The 16,870-nt window shown below is 42.4% G+C and overlaps 1 protein-coding gene across 1 annotated transcript; it reads right to left on the bottom strand.

Annotated features, from left to right (window-relative positions):
- Positions 1 to 7,156: 7,156 nt before the first annotated feature.
- Positions 7,157 to 7,549, bottom strand: SMIM33 (small integral membrane protein 33). Its single transcript, XM_063129995.1, has one exon. The coding sequence runs from the start codon at positions 7,547 to 7,549 to the stop codon at positions 7,157 to 7,159; it is 393 nt and encodes a 130-aa protein (XP_062986065.1).
- Positions 7,550 to 16,870: the final 9,321 nt, after the last annotated feature.

The following is a 16,870-nucleotide window of genomic DNA, read 5'->3' on the forward strand; positions in this document are numbered from 1 at the left end:
GTCAGCAAGACTTAAAACCCTTCTAGATAATATGAAGATGTTGGTGAAAATGGAGGCAGAACCAGTATCATGACTTTGTGGGTGCAAAGATAAGACGAGACTTAGAGGACAGCAAGCTAAGAAATTTGAATGAATCTCCATCGTAATCTCCTTTTTTTACTCGAAAAGAAAGTGAATTCATGACTGAAACCAACTTGGACTTTCAAATACTCCCAATTTTCAGCTTTTAAGATTTTTCTAAGAGTATTGTGTAATCATATTCGCTCTCAGTTACAGTTTATATTTTTTATTCACACATCTGCTTCTTTGCTTTGGAGGAGAATTTGATCATGACTACACTGAAAGTGAAGAAAGACTCAGGAATGCCACCTACCCTACCAAAGTCTCCAAAGCTGAGCCCAAAGGAAAGGATCTGCTTGCTCTGGTAAAAAATATATATCATTATGGTTATCTCACCAGTTGCAGCCAATCCAGGATTCTATCAAAATTCTCCAGAGGTCCATCTTAAACTGAGGGAGTCAAAAGGTAACGTGTTGGAAGAGCAGTTTACAGCTTCTCACAGTGCAATATCTGCTTGAGTGGTAATTTGCGTTTCCCTGGAGTTTGGGAACAGCCTACAGAGGTCGGTCTGACAGGGTCCAGAGCGGGCCTGTTTACGGGCTTCAACCAAGGACTTTCTGCTTCACACGGCCAGGCAGAGAGGAGAGCTTTGGTGGGGCCTCAGCCAAAGATCAAATCATGCTTTATCCAGATTACACCAAGGAGGTTTCAGACCAAAGAAGAGAATTAATTATGGCAAGAATCTTGGCAAGAGAGATCAGGTTGCAATATCATATTTGCTACCAGACCAATTTTTTATGTCACCTATCAAGATCAACTTAAAAGGATAAAAATCATAGGTTTCTGCCTCTGGTGTTGTTCCTTAAGATGTTGAACGTGGCCTTTAGTCAGGCCACAGCTAGACCTCAGGTTTCTCCTGGGATCATCCAGGGTTCGCCCCTGCTTGAGCACTGGATCCCCTGTGTGTCACCTAGGCTGTAACTAGACCTAAGGGATAAACCTTAGGCCTAGCTATGGCCTCAGTTTTTAGTTGTTAGCTCATGTTTATGCCATGCTTTATTCCACTTCAGAGCCTTCTTCTCACACTTTTTCTTTCTCCCTTAATTTTCCTTTATATACCTTTATATGCTTATATATGCTTTCTATATTTACTCATTATAGGTTATATACATTTAATATACTTACAGCCAGATAAAAATATTTCCCAAAATATCTATTTGTCTTTCTTTTTCGATTTGTGTATGTATTGAATAGGGGGTGGTGCAGGATGAGGGGACTGCTTTACTGTCCTTTTACTGGAAGGCAAAATTTTATCTTTAATTTTTTGTTTCCTTTTATAATAGTTTCATTATATTTTGTGAGGGACATTGGTACTTTTTGGGTTATTTTTTTATTATTGGGTATTTCCATTTTTATTTTTTCCTAATTTTAAAGATTTTGTAATAAATATTAGCTTGAATTGTTTTGACAATTTTAGATTGAAATGTATCATATTAATGATTTGTATGTTGTAAGATCTCAACATAGGTAACTTCTGCAAAATTGGTAAAATCTGTTTGAGTGGAGGGGCAAAACAATACGTTGGGTTTTTTATTGGTTCAGTGTGATTTCTTGGGGCTTGCGGAACTTAACGTCAAGGGGTTGTGGAACTTAAATAAGCAGAAGAGAGTGCTTCCTAAGCTAAAAGACCTTAACTCTGACGTTTTACAAGAAACCCATTTGATGTCTGTAGATAAACATTTGTTGAGAAAAGATTGGGTTGATGAGGTTTATGTAACAGATATTTCAACAGGGTTTAAAGAGGTTACAATTTTAATACATAAGCAACTTTCTTGGTTGGTTTTTTTTATTCTGGTTGGGAAATATATGGATAAAATAGTTGCTATGATTAATGTGTATGGGTTATGTTTCATGAAAGTTTTGCAAACTGGTTGACATTGCTTATGACTATTTGTGGGTGGGTATTTTAATGAGATTTTAGATCCTTTGCTGGATAGGATTCGCACTTCAGGCGTATCAAACTCAGTTTGATTGATGTTTAGAGAATCTTTTATACTGGGCCAAGTAATCACCTAGTTTCCTACAAGAAAAATAAATAAATGACTGAAATCAACTTTTTCAACCACTCTGTACTATGCTGCCACATTTAATCCTCAAATTGTCTATAAATCAATACAGGTTTAGATTGCAACTCAACTTGCGTTCTAAAGTCTTTCAAAAATCAAGATGAACAAAAACATGTTGTCCTGTGATATACCAGTCAGGTTGCATAAATGTTTTCTGAAAGGGCAGATGCAGAAAGCTGCCATTTGAATCAGAACTTTCTGGGAGGGAAGTTTGGGGGACACTTTTCTCTTTCACTGAGTGCCATATTTTAATTAAAACACACACACAAAGAGAGAGAGAGAGAGAGAGAGAGAGATTGTAGACTGAACCAGATATTACCATAATTAACAATTCCACAAATGTTTTTAAAGTAAATGTGGGAAGATTCCCCACCCTTGCAGAAGGCCAAACCCACTGACAGCCTAAACTTTATGGTCATGGTCTGCCCATGACAAAGGAATAAACCTGAACCACCCAAGATAAGGTGGTTGTAGCATAGATGTTGAAGTCCCCTACGATGATAATACTGGGAGTCCTCAACATCATGTTCAAGACTACTTCTATCAGCTCAGGCAGGAAGTCTGCAAGGTAGTAGGTTGGTACTTATACCAACAGCATTAACAACCTGTCCTGAATGCCCAATACAGGGTACAAATGCTGCAGATTAATATTGCCTTGACCCAGATGCCTAGAGATGAAGATTTATTATTATTATTATTTTATTATTTATTTATATAGCACCGTCAATGTACATGGTGCTGTACAGAGTAAAACAGTAAATCGCAAGACCCTGCCGCATAGGCTTACAATCTAATAAAATCATAGTAAAGCAATAAGGAGGGGAAGAGAATGCAAACAAGCACTGGGTAGGGTAAACAGGCACAGTGGGGTAGAACTAACAGATAATTGATAGTGACTCCTACTCCCCAACTCCAGCTGATGCTGTACTAAATACCCAGGCAGGTAGCTGTCTATATGCAGGAAAAGCCCCACAGTGGCTGTGGAACTGAGCCCCATCAGTTACACAATGCAGGCACAGATTTGCAGCCACCATGGGGCTTCTCTGTGATGCTGCGTTTTGAAAAAGTCAGGGATTTACCCCAAGTTTTTCAAAGGGAGCAACATCAACATGGTGCTTCCACTGTGTAACGTCACTCCATGACCAATCCAGTGCCAATCTGGAGGTGGAGCCTGGTGGAATGCAACCAGTGATTGGTTGTCTTCAACCAGGAAGAGGGCGGGGGTGACTCCGGGACCCGGATGGCTACCCCAAACCCCCGTGCTCCCTTCTCAGCATCGGGATTACCTGACACCCAGGAGAGGGAAAGTGTGGGGTTGAGGAGGGAGGTGGCACTAACCCGGTGCCGTGAAGACAGATTAATTCCCTCCACCTTCTACACCCAAATCCCAGTAATACAAACCAGAGTAGCCCCGTCATCTATGATTAAATCATGGATTAAAACATGAATGATAGAAAGATGTGGCATTCAAATGCACCACCAGCCAGTCAGAGGATCGTTTCCACTTTGGGAATGGCTGGAAAATGTCGATGAATCCCTCTTCCTCTCTCCTGGCTTATATAAACCTAACCGCTGTATATACCCAACCTAGAAACACTCTGAAAGGGCAACCCATCCCCCGCAATTAACTCAATCATCCATGCACATTATTAAAAGAGCAATAAAAACAACAATACCCTTGTCCTCGTGGGTACTGAAAAGTTTGCAGTTCCTGGAAAATGGAGTGTTTGATGTAAAGGCACAATATTTCTGATAAGCTTTATTATATGCCTATTCACATATGCACAGGGTGGTTTTCCACCTGGCTTGTGTTTTATTACCCCCAAAAAATCTCAGCACAAATCCAATCTAGAACAAACAAAACAACCACAGGACAACACAGAAAATAGTGAGTTCATAGAATCATAGAATAGCAGAGTTGGAAGGGGCCTACAAGGCCATTGAGTCCAACCCCCTGCTCAATGCAGGAATCCACCCTAAAGCATCCATCCCTGACAGATGGTTGTCCAGCTGCCTCTTGAAGGCCTCTAGTGTGGGAGAGCCCACAACCTCCCTAGGTAACTGATTCCATTGTCGTACTGCTCTAACAGTCAGGAAGTTTTTCCTGATGTCCAACTGGAATCTGGCTTCCTTTCACTTGAGCCCGTTAGTTGTGACAATCTGTCAGCCACATCAACTCAGAAGCAATGGGCTAATATGTAAACAACTAGAGAGAGGACCTCAGTGTAGAAATGGGAATGGGAGATGGAAAGGCAAGGCAAAACAAGGAAAACCTCTCCCCCCCCACCCCCATCATTTTCTCAGGGATCCCAACATGTAAGAACTAAAGGCTCTGCTCTTGTGAATGATTTACCAGTAGCTGTGAAGCTGGTTCTGTTTGGGAAGCAGCAAAAGGCATCTTTCTAGGTCCCTCTGGTTAGAGTATTATGTATGTTGGAATGCTAATACACTATATTAATCTATGACAAGAAGATTAATCCAGGTACCAGTCCCTACTCAGCCATGAAGCTCACGGGTGATTTGGGGCTGGTTAGTGATTCCCAGCCTAACCTACCCCAGCTTGTTGTGAGGATTACATGGAGAATAGGAGGGCCATGTGGGCCGCCTTGGTTTCCTTGCAAGAGGGGGGGAAAGCAGGATAGAAATGTAATAATATATTTTTTAAACATTTTACTGGAAGCGGAAGTCTTTTATTGGTTATTGAAATGTACATTATGTTGAATTCAGAAAGCACAGCAACGTGTGTCACAGAGTGAACAAGCAACACCCCTGCTTTACATAAACATATATTTTTCATTATGATTGTGGCTACTGAACAAAAAGAAACAAAGAAATCTCCAACTCACACCCTTTCTGACAACTGTTTAGGATCCTCATTTGGATCTCATTATTTGTACTCTATGTGTCACCTCCTATGGATGTTTGATGTCATTCTTGATAAGAATGCCTGAGTTTCTACTGAAAAGCCTAATCATAGATGTCTCATAGGGTGTGTCTCATCAATCTCTGAGGGGAGAAAAATAACACCATTCAAAAAAGAAATCAATATAGGCTTACTTGCATTGAAGCATACTTCGAAACACACATCTGTGTTACTTAATTGGAGCTTTGTCCCAATAATTCTTGACCATGTCATCTGCAGATGTTAATATATGGGGATAGTAACACTATCCCATCTTGGGTTGTTGTAAGGATGGTGCTATATGTCAAAACCTATGGTGCTATATTTATTTATTTATTTATATAGGAACATAGGAAGCTGCCTCATACTGTCTACACTGACTGGCAGTAGCACTCCAGGTTTTCACATAGGAATGTTTACCTGGAGGTGCCGGAGATTGAACCGGGTACTGTTTGTGTGCAAAGTATGTGATTCATCAATTAGCAACACCCTTAACACTTTTTTATTTCCTAATTAATACATTACCAGCTGTATTCTGGACGAATTGAAGGTTCCAAACAAATACCCAAAATCACAAATCTGATTCTTTGGGGAGACTGCAGCCCCCATGCAAAACAGTCTGGATACCAACTCCATGGTCAACTTGGCCCCTTACCAAAGAACCTCCATGCTGTCTGAATTGACCCACAGTTTACACACCAGCATCCAGCTTATTAATTAATTAATTAATTAATTAATTAAATTTATATACCACCCCATAGCTGAAGCTCTCTAGGCACCTGTTCATCCATATCAGATGAAAAAGACTGAAACAGACCCAGGTCAAGGAAGGTTTTATTAAAGAGTGATCTCACAGCTGCCCCCTTTAAAGAAGCTGGGATCACCCCTTCTCTCAAAGTCAAGGGGCCACTAACCACCTAACAGCCCCAGCCATTCACTCCCTTCAAATAGATGTTACCAGCTATGATTTATTTATAACATTTATATCCCACCTTTTTTCCTCTAAGGAACCCAACGTGGTGTACATAATCCTCCTCCTCTCCATGTTATCCTCACAACAACAACCCTGTGAGGTAGGTTGGGCTGAGAGTCTGCGACTGGCCCAAAGTCACCCAGTGGGTTTCCATGATCAAGTGGGGACTAGAACCTGGATCTCCCGACTCCCAGTCCAACACCTTAGCCACTACACCACACTGGGCAAAGTTAGACTATACAAGTGATAGGTCACGCCTTTCCAATCACACTGTCAGCTGACAGAATGTTACATATCTGTGCTGCAAATAATGGATACGAGTGATGTTATCTGTGAAATGTTTGATCAATAAGTCTCACCAGGCCAACCAAAGACTTTGGTAGTCCATCTTAGGGATGCACATGGCGAAGATCTCCAATCACTGGATAACTTGGACTTGAATTAGGGTGGCTGTGTGTCCTACTTGACAGAGGACAGTCCTCTATTGAAGGTGTCCTCTGTTTAAAGATCTGTTCTGTCCAAGTCCAGTTTAAAGATAAGGAGCCACAAGAATGAAGAACAAGAGGCGCCTAGAGGTTGCCCCTCATCAGCTGGCTCCTGGAGAGCGACAGAGTAGGCCACACCACACAGGGCATCCAGTCACAGTCTTCCCCAGCATAGTGAGATGTATTGCACTTCTATTAAAATTATAGTAATCATTTCTAAATTTGCATCTATACATATAAATTAGCACATGGAAATTGTATGTGAATACATGCCCACTTTTGTCCTCTATTTGGGGTGGTGTGATGTGTAAATGGCTACCTCGTATTGCATGGGCACAATGGTAGTGGAGAAGCATTTTTTTCTTCACTGCCATCACCACTACAGAGTAGCCCCCCCAAATGTGCTCTTGCCCATATGTTTACTCTGAGTTTTTCAGCACTTTAGCTGTTGTCCAAACTGGAGTGTGGGACAGTGCCCGAGAGTGGCTGTATCAGTTGCCTGAGTCATCTCTGTGTACCAGAGACCAACCAGGGCTTCCACAAATGCACCAATCATGTCAGAGGAAACCCCCTGTGGGACGCCAGGAAACAGTGAGCCCTCCAGAGGTTTTCATAGGTAAGTGATTTCTATGACATTTGGCTCTCCACTTCCACACTGAATGTTTAGGCCAGCAGCAGCAGCAGCATTATTCTCCAAAGCCAGAGCAGATTGCATGTTACATTTTCTCTGAGAATCTAGTTTCTTCCATTCCGTTAAGTGGATCCCATTATCCATGTCCTGCGGCATAGGCTCATGGTAAAGAGTGATCTGGACTGTTCGTAGCTGTGGGCCGTAATGAACTGTCACAATGATGATAATAGCCAGGAAGACAAAAATGGCAACAATGATGGAGATCATGGCGAGGCCATCTCCTTTCCTTGTTGTGACAGAGCCTGGGGTAAAGTCAACCAAGCCCTGGACTTCGTATTGCTTCAGTTGATTGTTTGCAATGGAGAAATTCATTGCTTAAGGTTAGAAAAGAAGAGTATTCACCTGTGACAAATAAAAACAGTTTTTCAATGTATACAATGAAACGGGGCAACATTAACAGATTGCTTCGGTTAACTATCCCCCAAATTTACCATTTATCAGAACATGTAAAGTTCTCCCTGGATTTTAGGTTCCAAATGACCTGATTTTATTTGCAGAGCAATACCAGTGCATGAGTGATCCAGCATCCCGCCCTTTTTATTTTTTTATTCCAGACTTAGGATCATAGGAAGCTGCCTTAAATCAGGCTCAATACTGTCAACATTGACTGGCAACAGCTTTCCAGGGTAACGGTCAGAGGTCTTTCCCAGGCCTACTTAGAGATGCCAGGAATTGAACCTAGGATCTTCTATATGCAAGGCATGTGCTCTGTCACTGTGGCACAACCCTACTTTTCCCCATGCCAATCCCATGCCAAGCTCTCTTTCTCATCGTAGGGATCTACGTTCAGTGACTGGACCTTCATTATGTGTCATGACTTGTATGAGCAAGAGAATAAATGGGATACTTCCAAAATTCTCCTCATTTTATTTCCCCCTTGGAATTTGGAGTTCTGAATTTGCTGGTCATGTTTTCAAAGTGGAACCAATGCATTAGAAATCCTCCCTTGTTCTGTTTCTTATTTCCACATTTTGAATAGAGACTGCACATTTGCAATGTGTCACAGCTTTGAATTTCCTTCACACCACCCGCCACACTGTGACAGTTATGCATGCCCACATTCATAACGCATTGCAAAGCAACCTCTCTGATGTGATTGCCATTGGATGTGATTTGACTGACTGCATCAAGATTCTTATTATTATTGTGATTTTACTCATGCATTTATATACATTAATAAAACCTTGCAAAACAAAAACAAAAAAGTGCTCTTGATGTAATAATAACCAGTATCATATCAAAACTGCTGTTTTGTGTGCAGAGTTTTATCAATGCACACATTCACACTGATAGCACAGAGCATGGGAAAAATTAACTGAAGGAATAGAATGCTGTAGCAATCTATGCATAATCCAATTCTGGGATTAATTTTAGAAATTCTGCCTGTTAAACTGGAATTCAGAAAGAGTGTATTGCAGGGCAGACCCAGTCCACAAAACAACAAAACTATGGAATGGGGGAAATCTGCTCATCCTTAAATATATAAGAGACAAACTGAGACCAGTGTGGTGTAGCAGCTAAAGTGTTGGACTGGGAGCCGGAAGATCCAGTTTCTAGTTGGCCATGGAAACCCACTGGGTGACTTTGGGCCACTCACAACCTACCTCACAGGGTTATTGTTGTGAGAATAAAATGGAGAGGAGGAGGATTATGTACGCTGCCTTGGGTTCCTTTGAGGAAAAAAGACAGGAAATAATAATAATAATAATAATAATAATAATAATAATAATAATAATGAACAAACTGCAGTAAAAATGGAGGAATCTGATTGCATTAATCAATGGGAACAATTTGGGAAAGCAAAGGAATAACTGTGACTTTTATTTGTGCAGCACGTTATGAGAATAATGTGGGCTGATCCTCACATCATAACCATTATGGAAGATCAATAGATGTGCTTCCATGCAGTGGAATGTGCTTGAGAAATCCGGACTGCATCCCTCACCATCTGGTTCTCATCAGAAGCACAGCATGGCCCCATCAAACCCCACACTGACCAGTATTGGAGGGGAGAATTCCTTTACCTGGATTCCTGTAGAAGTGCCAACTCAGCCTGGAAGGGGTTCGTCCACCGAGAGGGCGGTTAGTAAAAGTGAGGGGCAGGACGAAGCCTTTTCATCCTCAGCCTGCCTCTTTGTCTCAGCAGCAGAGAGGCCAAAGGCTGGTCAGAGAGAGGCATCAGAGCCAACTCAGAGCCCATCTGGCAGCTCTGTCATTTCCCAGCAAGTCAAGGAAACTGCCCAGCATCAGGTGAAGACTGTCGAGGCAGAAAGAGCACAGGGAGAGTTTAAACCCGGGTGTAGCTTTAGCGCTGACGGCAGAAGTTGCATTCTGGGAATCTGACAGCTTGTTCTCGGTTGTGATATTTGCTTATAGGAGTGTCTGTTTGCATCTACAATGCTCTGATTGTATATTTGTAAATAAAGTAAATATTGCAACGTCACCAGATGTTTTCAGTGCTCTCTCGTCCAAAAGGGAACTAAACACTGTAGCACTCAGCCTGGGGTTTTTCCCCACTCAGAGGACTGGGGAGCACGTAACCGAATTCACACACACGTAATTGAGGCTTGGGTGGAGAGATGCAAACCTACAAAACCAGGGTTTTTGATTTGTTTTTAAGTAGTTGGGACGATACAACTGATTCAGAAAGATTCTGTTGCTTACTTACTTACCTTGTGGTTTGCTATTAGTTGCTGTATGATACGCTTCTATTTTTATAGTTGAGGGGCGGGGAAGCAAGACTTGTTACTTATGACTCCTGAGCAGTACAGGGGCTTTAAGGTTAAGGAAGTAAAATGAAAATAAGTCTTGAAACAAATGGGACCTTCAACAATATGTTGCAGTGCAGAATGCTTCCTGTTCAGGTTTCCATCCACTCCATTCCATCTCCCCCCTCCAGGTTTTCTTCTCATCCACCCCCAAGAGTTAGTCAGCTTTCAGTCTCCGTTGAGCTACTTGTGAATTTCCCCCACTTAGGGTTCTCCCTATTTTTTTTCTTTTTGTACTTCTGCAAATGTTGATACTTCCCTCTACTAAGTGCTGTCTACTGCTCCAGCCTGGCTCTGTCACCTTATCTCTGTGAGTGTCCCAACATTAAGGGGAAATTGCAGTGCTTACTGGGAGTGCTTACTGGGAGCTTTTTGCTTCCAGCTTCTTTTGCATGATTGTTAGGGGCAGCATTACGTGGGCAGAGAGGGGCAACGACGTGGTTTGAATTGAATGGACCAGCAAACTTCCATGAGTGGCCAATCACGAGTGTGCAATAAATCACTCATTTAGAGATGGTCTGTGTGTAAAATAAGTGCAGGGGCTATGTTTGCACCTGGTGACTGTCTTGCTTTCAGAGTTGGAAACATACACTTAGGCCATAACTAGACCTAAGGTTTATCCCTGGATCATCCAGGGGTCAAACCTGTTCATCTAGATGACACACAGGGGATCCAGTGCTCAGGCAGGGGTGAACCCTGGAGGATCCCAGGAGAAACCTTAGGTCTAGCTGTGGCCCTAGTCTGAGTCCTGTTTACTCTAGGTCCATTAATCCTCTCAGGCTACTGCAATCCTAAAAACATCTATCAAAGATTAAGCACCATGAGGCACAATGGGACTTACCTCTGAAACGACATGTAGAGGATGGCACTGTCAGTGACTTCGAGGCACTTTAGGAGCTGATAAAAGCCTGAAAAGCCTGCCCATCGTTTTTAAAGCAACAACAACAACAACACAACTTTGAAATGTGAAGATACCACTTCCAAAATGCCATATTGATCAAAAGCATCTCTAAAAGTAATGGCCTCATTTGCAGGCAGTTAGAACAATGGGAGTTCGGAAAGCAGAATTCTTCGTGCTCTTTCTCAATCTTAAATGCTAATATACATGGAAATTTATATATGCCTCATATCACAGTCCTTCCTCCCATATTATATCTCTATACAGAAAAGGTTAAGGTTGAAACGAACGTTAAACTTGATATAGATCAACTGGAATTTTCTTTTGGAATATAAGGACACACTAATTAAATAGTTAATAAATCCTCTTCCCCATTCCTCCTTCCATATCATTCCTTACCTTGAGGTAGCTTCCAAAGAGATTGGAGGTTAGACTGAATGTTGATAAATATAATGGATATTTTTATACATATGATAAAGCTAAAGCTGAAAGAATATCTGTCCCTTTTCAGATCAAAAGGCTTAATGCAGAGATTTTGCTGTTTTGGTGATCAGCAGCGACTGAGAATTTGTATTTCAATCAGAGTAAAACCTTAATCTAGGAATCTAGAGATTAAGCTTCCATCTGTGAGGGAAACGTCAATAATGTACCATTTGTAAACTCAAGAATGCTCCGGAGTTCTCTGGTCTTGTGGTTTGGTGGATTTGGACTGCCTTAAAAATTACCAGTGAAATTCAACAGACTAATATAAAACTCACATCACCATCAATTTAGTTGGTACCAAGCCCTTGAAAATGATACTTTGAACCTTTTTTCTTTTCTTTCCTTTTTTGGTGGTGGTGGAGAGAAGAAGATATGACTAATCCTTCATGAATATATTGAAGATAACAAATTGAAGTCCTGTATACTATACAATGGATGGGTGTCAATGTTTGTCTTTGAATATTACTGTTTATACTACTTATACTGTTTATACTATAGAGCCTCATATGGCGCAGAGTGGTAAGCGGCAATTACTGCAGCCGAAACTCTCCCCACGGCCTGAGTTCGATCCCAGCGGAAGCTGGTTCTCAGGCAGCCGGCTCAGGTCGACACAGCCTTCCATCTTTCCGAGGTCAGTAAAATGAGTACCCAGCTAGCTGGGGGGAAAGGGAACTGCGACTGGAGAAGGCAATGGCAAAACACCCCGCTACAAAGTCTGCCAAGAAAACATCAGTGAAAGCAGGCATTCCTCTAGGAGTCAGCAATGACTCAAGTGCTTGCATGAGAGGCTCCTTTCCTTTTTCCTTATACTACTAGATCAATTGTTTGTGGTTGCAGCTTTATTTATTTATTTCTTTATTTATTTATATCCTGCCTTTCCCCCTTTTTGTAAGGAACTCAAGGTGGCTTAAGAGGTTCCTGACTTGGAGCTAAGCAGAAGCAGGGAAGAGCAGCTGGCCCAGCTCAAGTAGGAGCTAGAAAAGTAAGCCAGATTCCCAGGGAGCGAGCGAACAGGGAGTGAGCGAACAGGAAGAGCAAACAGGAGTTTGACAGGGGGAGTTCGGCAGGGGAGGCCAAAGGGGAGGCCTCTAAAAAAAATTAAAAAATAAAAATAAAAAATAAATAAATAAAATAAAATAAAATAGAATAAAATAAAAAATAAATAAAAAAAAGAGGTGGGGAAAACAAAGAAAAACATAAAGAGAAAAAAACTCCACAAAACCACCACCAAAAACCCCCACCAAAAACAACCCACCCACCCCCAAAGATCTTACTTTCCCTTAAGACATACTCATATAGTTGTGTATCTTCAGAGAGGACACAACAAAGCAAAGGCAATTCCACTATAATCAAAAAGGAAAAAACCAAAGCAGAAATCGACAATATGGATGGAAAGGAGTCCCTAGAGGTGGTGACCTGCAAAGGGTGTGCAATGTCCGTGTTTCTGCCTGAGCTCAACATGGCGTATACCTGCAACAAGTGCAAGCTGGTGGCACTTTTGGAAGAAAAAGTGAGAGGACTTGAGCAGCGAGTGTCCACCCTCTAAGGAATAAGAGAAGTCGAGGAGTTCTTAGCCCGAACGGTGGAACTGCAACAGCAACAAGAAGCACATGAGATTGAAGAACAACAGCCAGCTGAAGCAGAAGTGGAGTATGCTGAGGGGAGGGAAGCCAATGAAGAGGAAACTCCCTGGAAAAGAGTGACAGTTAGGAGAGGGGGAATTAGAGGGCGTTCTGCACCGGTGGAGCCATTGGAGTTAAGCAACCGCTTTCAGCTTCTAGAGAATAAGACTGAAGGACAGTTTGCAGAAGAGGAAGTACAGGAGACACCATGCAACAGTGACCAAGAGGCAGAAGGTAGGTCAACCAAGAAGAAGAGAAGAGTATTCGTTGTGGGAGACTCCCTGCTGCGTGGGATTGAAACCCAAGTATGTCGTGAAGACCCATGGACTCGCCAGGTGTGCTGTTTCCCTGGAGCACAGATTAGAGATGTGACTGAAGGGTTACCGAAGCTCATAAAGCCCACGGACACATACCCCTTTCTTCTCATCCATGTGGGAACAAATGATGTCGCCGAGCAGAGCTACGAAGAAATCATTTCAGACTTTGAAGTTCTGGGAAGGAAACTGAAGAACTTTGGGGCCCAGGTAGTTTTCTCATCCATCCTCCCGGTTCTTGGAAAAGGATTAGAAAGGGAAAGAAAAATACTCCGGATGAATGACTGGCTTCGAAGGTGGTGCCGTCGTGAGAGTTTTGGATTCTGGGACCACGAGCTACGCTACTTGGAACATGGACTGCTGGCAAGGGATGGGTTGCACCTCACAAGGGCTGGAAAGAATGAGTTCAGCCACAGCATGAAGAACTTGATCAGGAGGGCTTTAAACTGAATCTTACGGGGGTGGGAGATGTAAATTTTGAGGCAACAATGGATGAAGGCCAATGCACCACAGTACAGAGAACAGCTCCAACAGTGTCCCAAAATAGTGTCTGCAACAAGGTAGGAACAAAGCCAGACTATAAAACACATGGTCTTCGATGTCTATATACTCATGCCCAGAGCATGGGAAACAAACAGAATGAACTTGAACTCTTATTACATGAAGGCAAATACGACTTGATAGGTATAACTGAAACTTGGTGGGATGACTCCCATGACTGGAATATAGCAATTGAAGGATATAACTTGTTCAAAAAGAACAGAAGAAACAGAAAGGGAGGTGGAGTTGCACTATATGTTAAAAATACCTATCCCTGCACAGAAATACAGGCGGATGAGACTGGGAGCCCAGTCGAGAGCGTATGGATTAAAATAAATGGGGCTAGGAATAAAAAGAATATGATAATCAGAGTTTACTACCGACCACCCAATCAAGGAGAAGACGAGGACGAAACTTTTGAGAAACAAATTGCCAGTGTTTCAAGGAAGTGTGATGTACTAGTGATGGGGGACTTCAATTACCCTGATATCTGTTGGGAGACCATTACTGCCAAAAGCGGCCCTTCCAAGAAATTCCTGACATGTATGGGTGATAACTTTCTCCTACAGAAAGTGGAAGAAGGAACTAGAGGATCGGCAATCCTTGACTTGTTATTGACCAATAGGGATGACTTAGTGGATAAAGTGGCAGTCACGGGAACTCTGGGGGAAAGTGACCACGTCATACTTGAATTCTTGATTATGAAGGAGACAAAAGTCGAGCATAGCCATACACGTACTCTGGATTTTAGGAAAGCTGATTTTAATAAACTCAGAACTATAATAAGTAAGGTCCCGTGGCAAGTGAGCCTAATGAGAAAAGGAGTGCAGGATGGGTGGGAGTATTTAAAAATGAAATTTTAAAGGCACAGTTACAAACAATTTCAACCAGGAGAAAATATAGAAGACAACAGAGGAAACCAATGTGGCTCCACAAAAAGCTTAGAGATGACCTGAAAACAAAAAGGGATACATATAGGAAGTGGAAAGAAGGCCAGGCTACAAAAGAAGAGTACAGACAAGTGGCGCAGAAGTGCCGAAATGGCGTCAGGAAGGCTAAAGCTGTGAATGAGCTGAGATTAGCGAGGGATGCTAAAAGCAATAAAAAGGCTTTCTTCAGATACGTGAGTAGTAAAAGACAGAGGAAAGAAATGGTGGTTCAACTGCTTAATGAGGATGGCAAATTGATAACAGACGACAAAGAAAAGGCTGAAGTGCTCAATTCCTACTTTGCCTCAGTCTTCTCCCAAAAGCGGGTCTATGATCCCCCTGGAAAAAGTGAAGCAGAAGTTGAGGGGGCAGGACTGCAGTTTGAGATTGATAAACAAATGGTCAAAGAACACCTAATTTCCTTGAATGAGTTCAAATCTCCAGGGCCCGATGAACTGCATCCAAGAGTAATGAAGGAGCTAGCAGAAGAACTCTCAGAACCTTTGTCTATTATCTTTGCAAAATCATGGAAGACAGGTGAGGTGCCGGACGACTGGAGGAGGGCTAACGTTGTCCCTATCTTCAAAAAGGGCAAAAAGGAAGAACCTGGGAACTACAGACCAGTCAGTCTGACATCCATCCCTGGGAAAATTCTGGAGCAGATTATAAAGAAGTCAATCTGTAAACACCTTGAAATCAATGCAGTGATTACTAGAAGCCAACATGGATTTGTCAGGAACAAATCCTGTCAGACTAATTTGATCTTATTTTTTGATAGGATAACCTCCCTTGTGGACTGTGGGAATGCTGTGGATGTCATATATCTTGACTTCAGCAAAGCTTTTGACAAAGTACCACATGACATTCTGATTAACAAACTAGCTAAAAGTGGGCTAGATGGAACAACTATTAGGTGGATCCACAGCTGGCTTCAGGGTGACTCGAGCCACGCTGTTTGAAATCGTTGCTGAGCTGACTCCTGCACTCCAGAGGAACCAGACGGCCATGAGGCAGCCGCTTTCAGTTGCTATTTGGAAGCTGGCTAACCCGGGGTTCTATAAAAATGCAGCAGAGCAGTTTGGGGTTGGCCACTCGACAGTTGGCGAGGTCTTTGTTGAAGTGTGCTTGGCAATGGAGCTAGTTCTTCTTCGTCGCACAGTCTTTCTTGGCGATCATCGAAAGGTATTTTTTATTTCTTCTTAGAAGAATTGGATGCACAAGTGAAAATGACGTTCAATTTTCCGCAGTCTTTCGCCATTCCCATTTTTTTTTAATTGTTCTTAGCTATGCGCATAGCTGTCGAGTGGCCAACCCCAAACTGCTCTGCTGCATTTTTATAGAACCCCGGGTTAGCCAGCTTCCAAATAGCAACTGTAAGCGGCTGCCATTAGGAGAATGGATACCTGCCCCCTCCCCCCTCCCTCTCGAAAGGTGAAGAGGAAAAATGGCTGCTTTTCGCGCCAGAATTGACCCTTGCCCCATAGAGTTCAATCTCCGCTGCAATCTGTATGGAGAATATTAAACGTATATGCACTTATGCTCCTAACTCAGAACAATTAAAAAAAAATTACAACGGGGAATGGCGAAAGAGGGAAGGCTTGGGAGAAAGGATACCTGCCCCCCCCTCGTGCGAAAGGTGAATAGGAAAAATGGAGGCTGCTTTTCGCGCCGGATTTGGGGCTTTGCCTATACTAACCAGCGCTCTGTAAAGAGCCTTTTAAACGAATATGCATTGATGCACATAAATCAGAACAAATAAAAAAAAAAATAGAAATGAGAAAGCCAAAAGTGGAAACGACTGAGGTAAATGGAACCGACCTCACCTGTCCTCGCACGCGGAAAAGTTGATGATTAAAGATTAAAGATGGATGGTGTTGTTCGGACAGGAAATGTAATCGGAAGAGGAGAGGAAGTCAAAAGGCAACAAAGTAAGTCTGGTGGGCGGGGCGGAGCGGAGCGGGACGGGGCAGGGAGGAAAGAGCGACTAATTGATTCACACCTTGGAAGAAGGGACGCCTTAAACTGACCTAAGACGGACTAAATAACAGCGCCCAAAAGCCGGGAAAAGGCGCTTTGAAA

Source organism: Elgaria multicarinata, chromosome 7 (genome assembly GCF_023053635.1).
Source record: "Elgaria multicarinata webbii isolate HBS135686 ecotype San Diego chromosome 7, rElgMul1.1.pri, whole genome shotgun sequence".
NCBI classification, from domain to species: domain Eukaryota; kingdom Metazoa; phylum Chordata; class Lepidosauria; order Squamata; family Anguidae; genus Elgaria; species Elgaria multicarinata.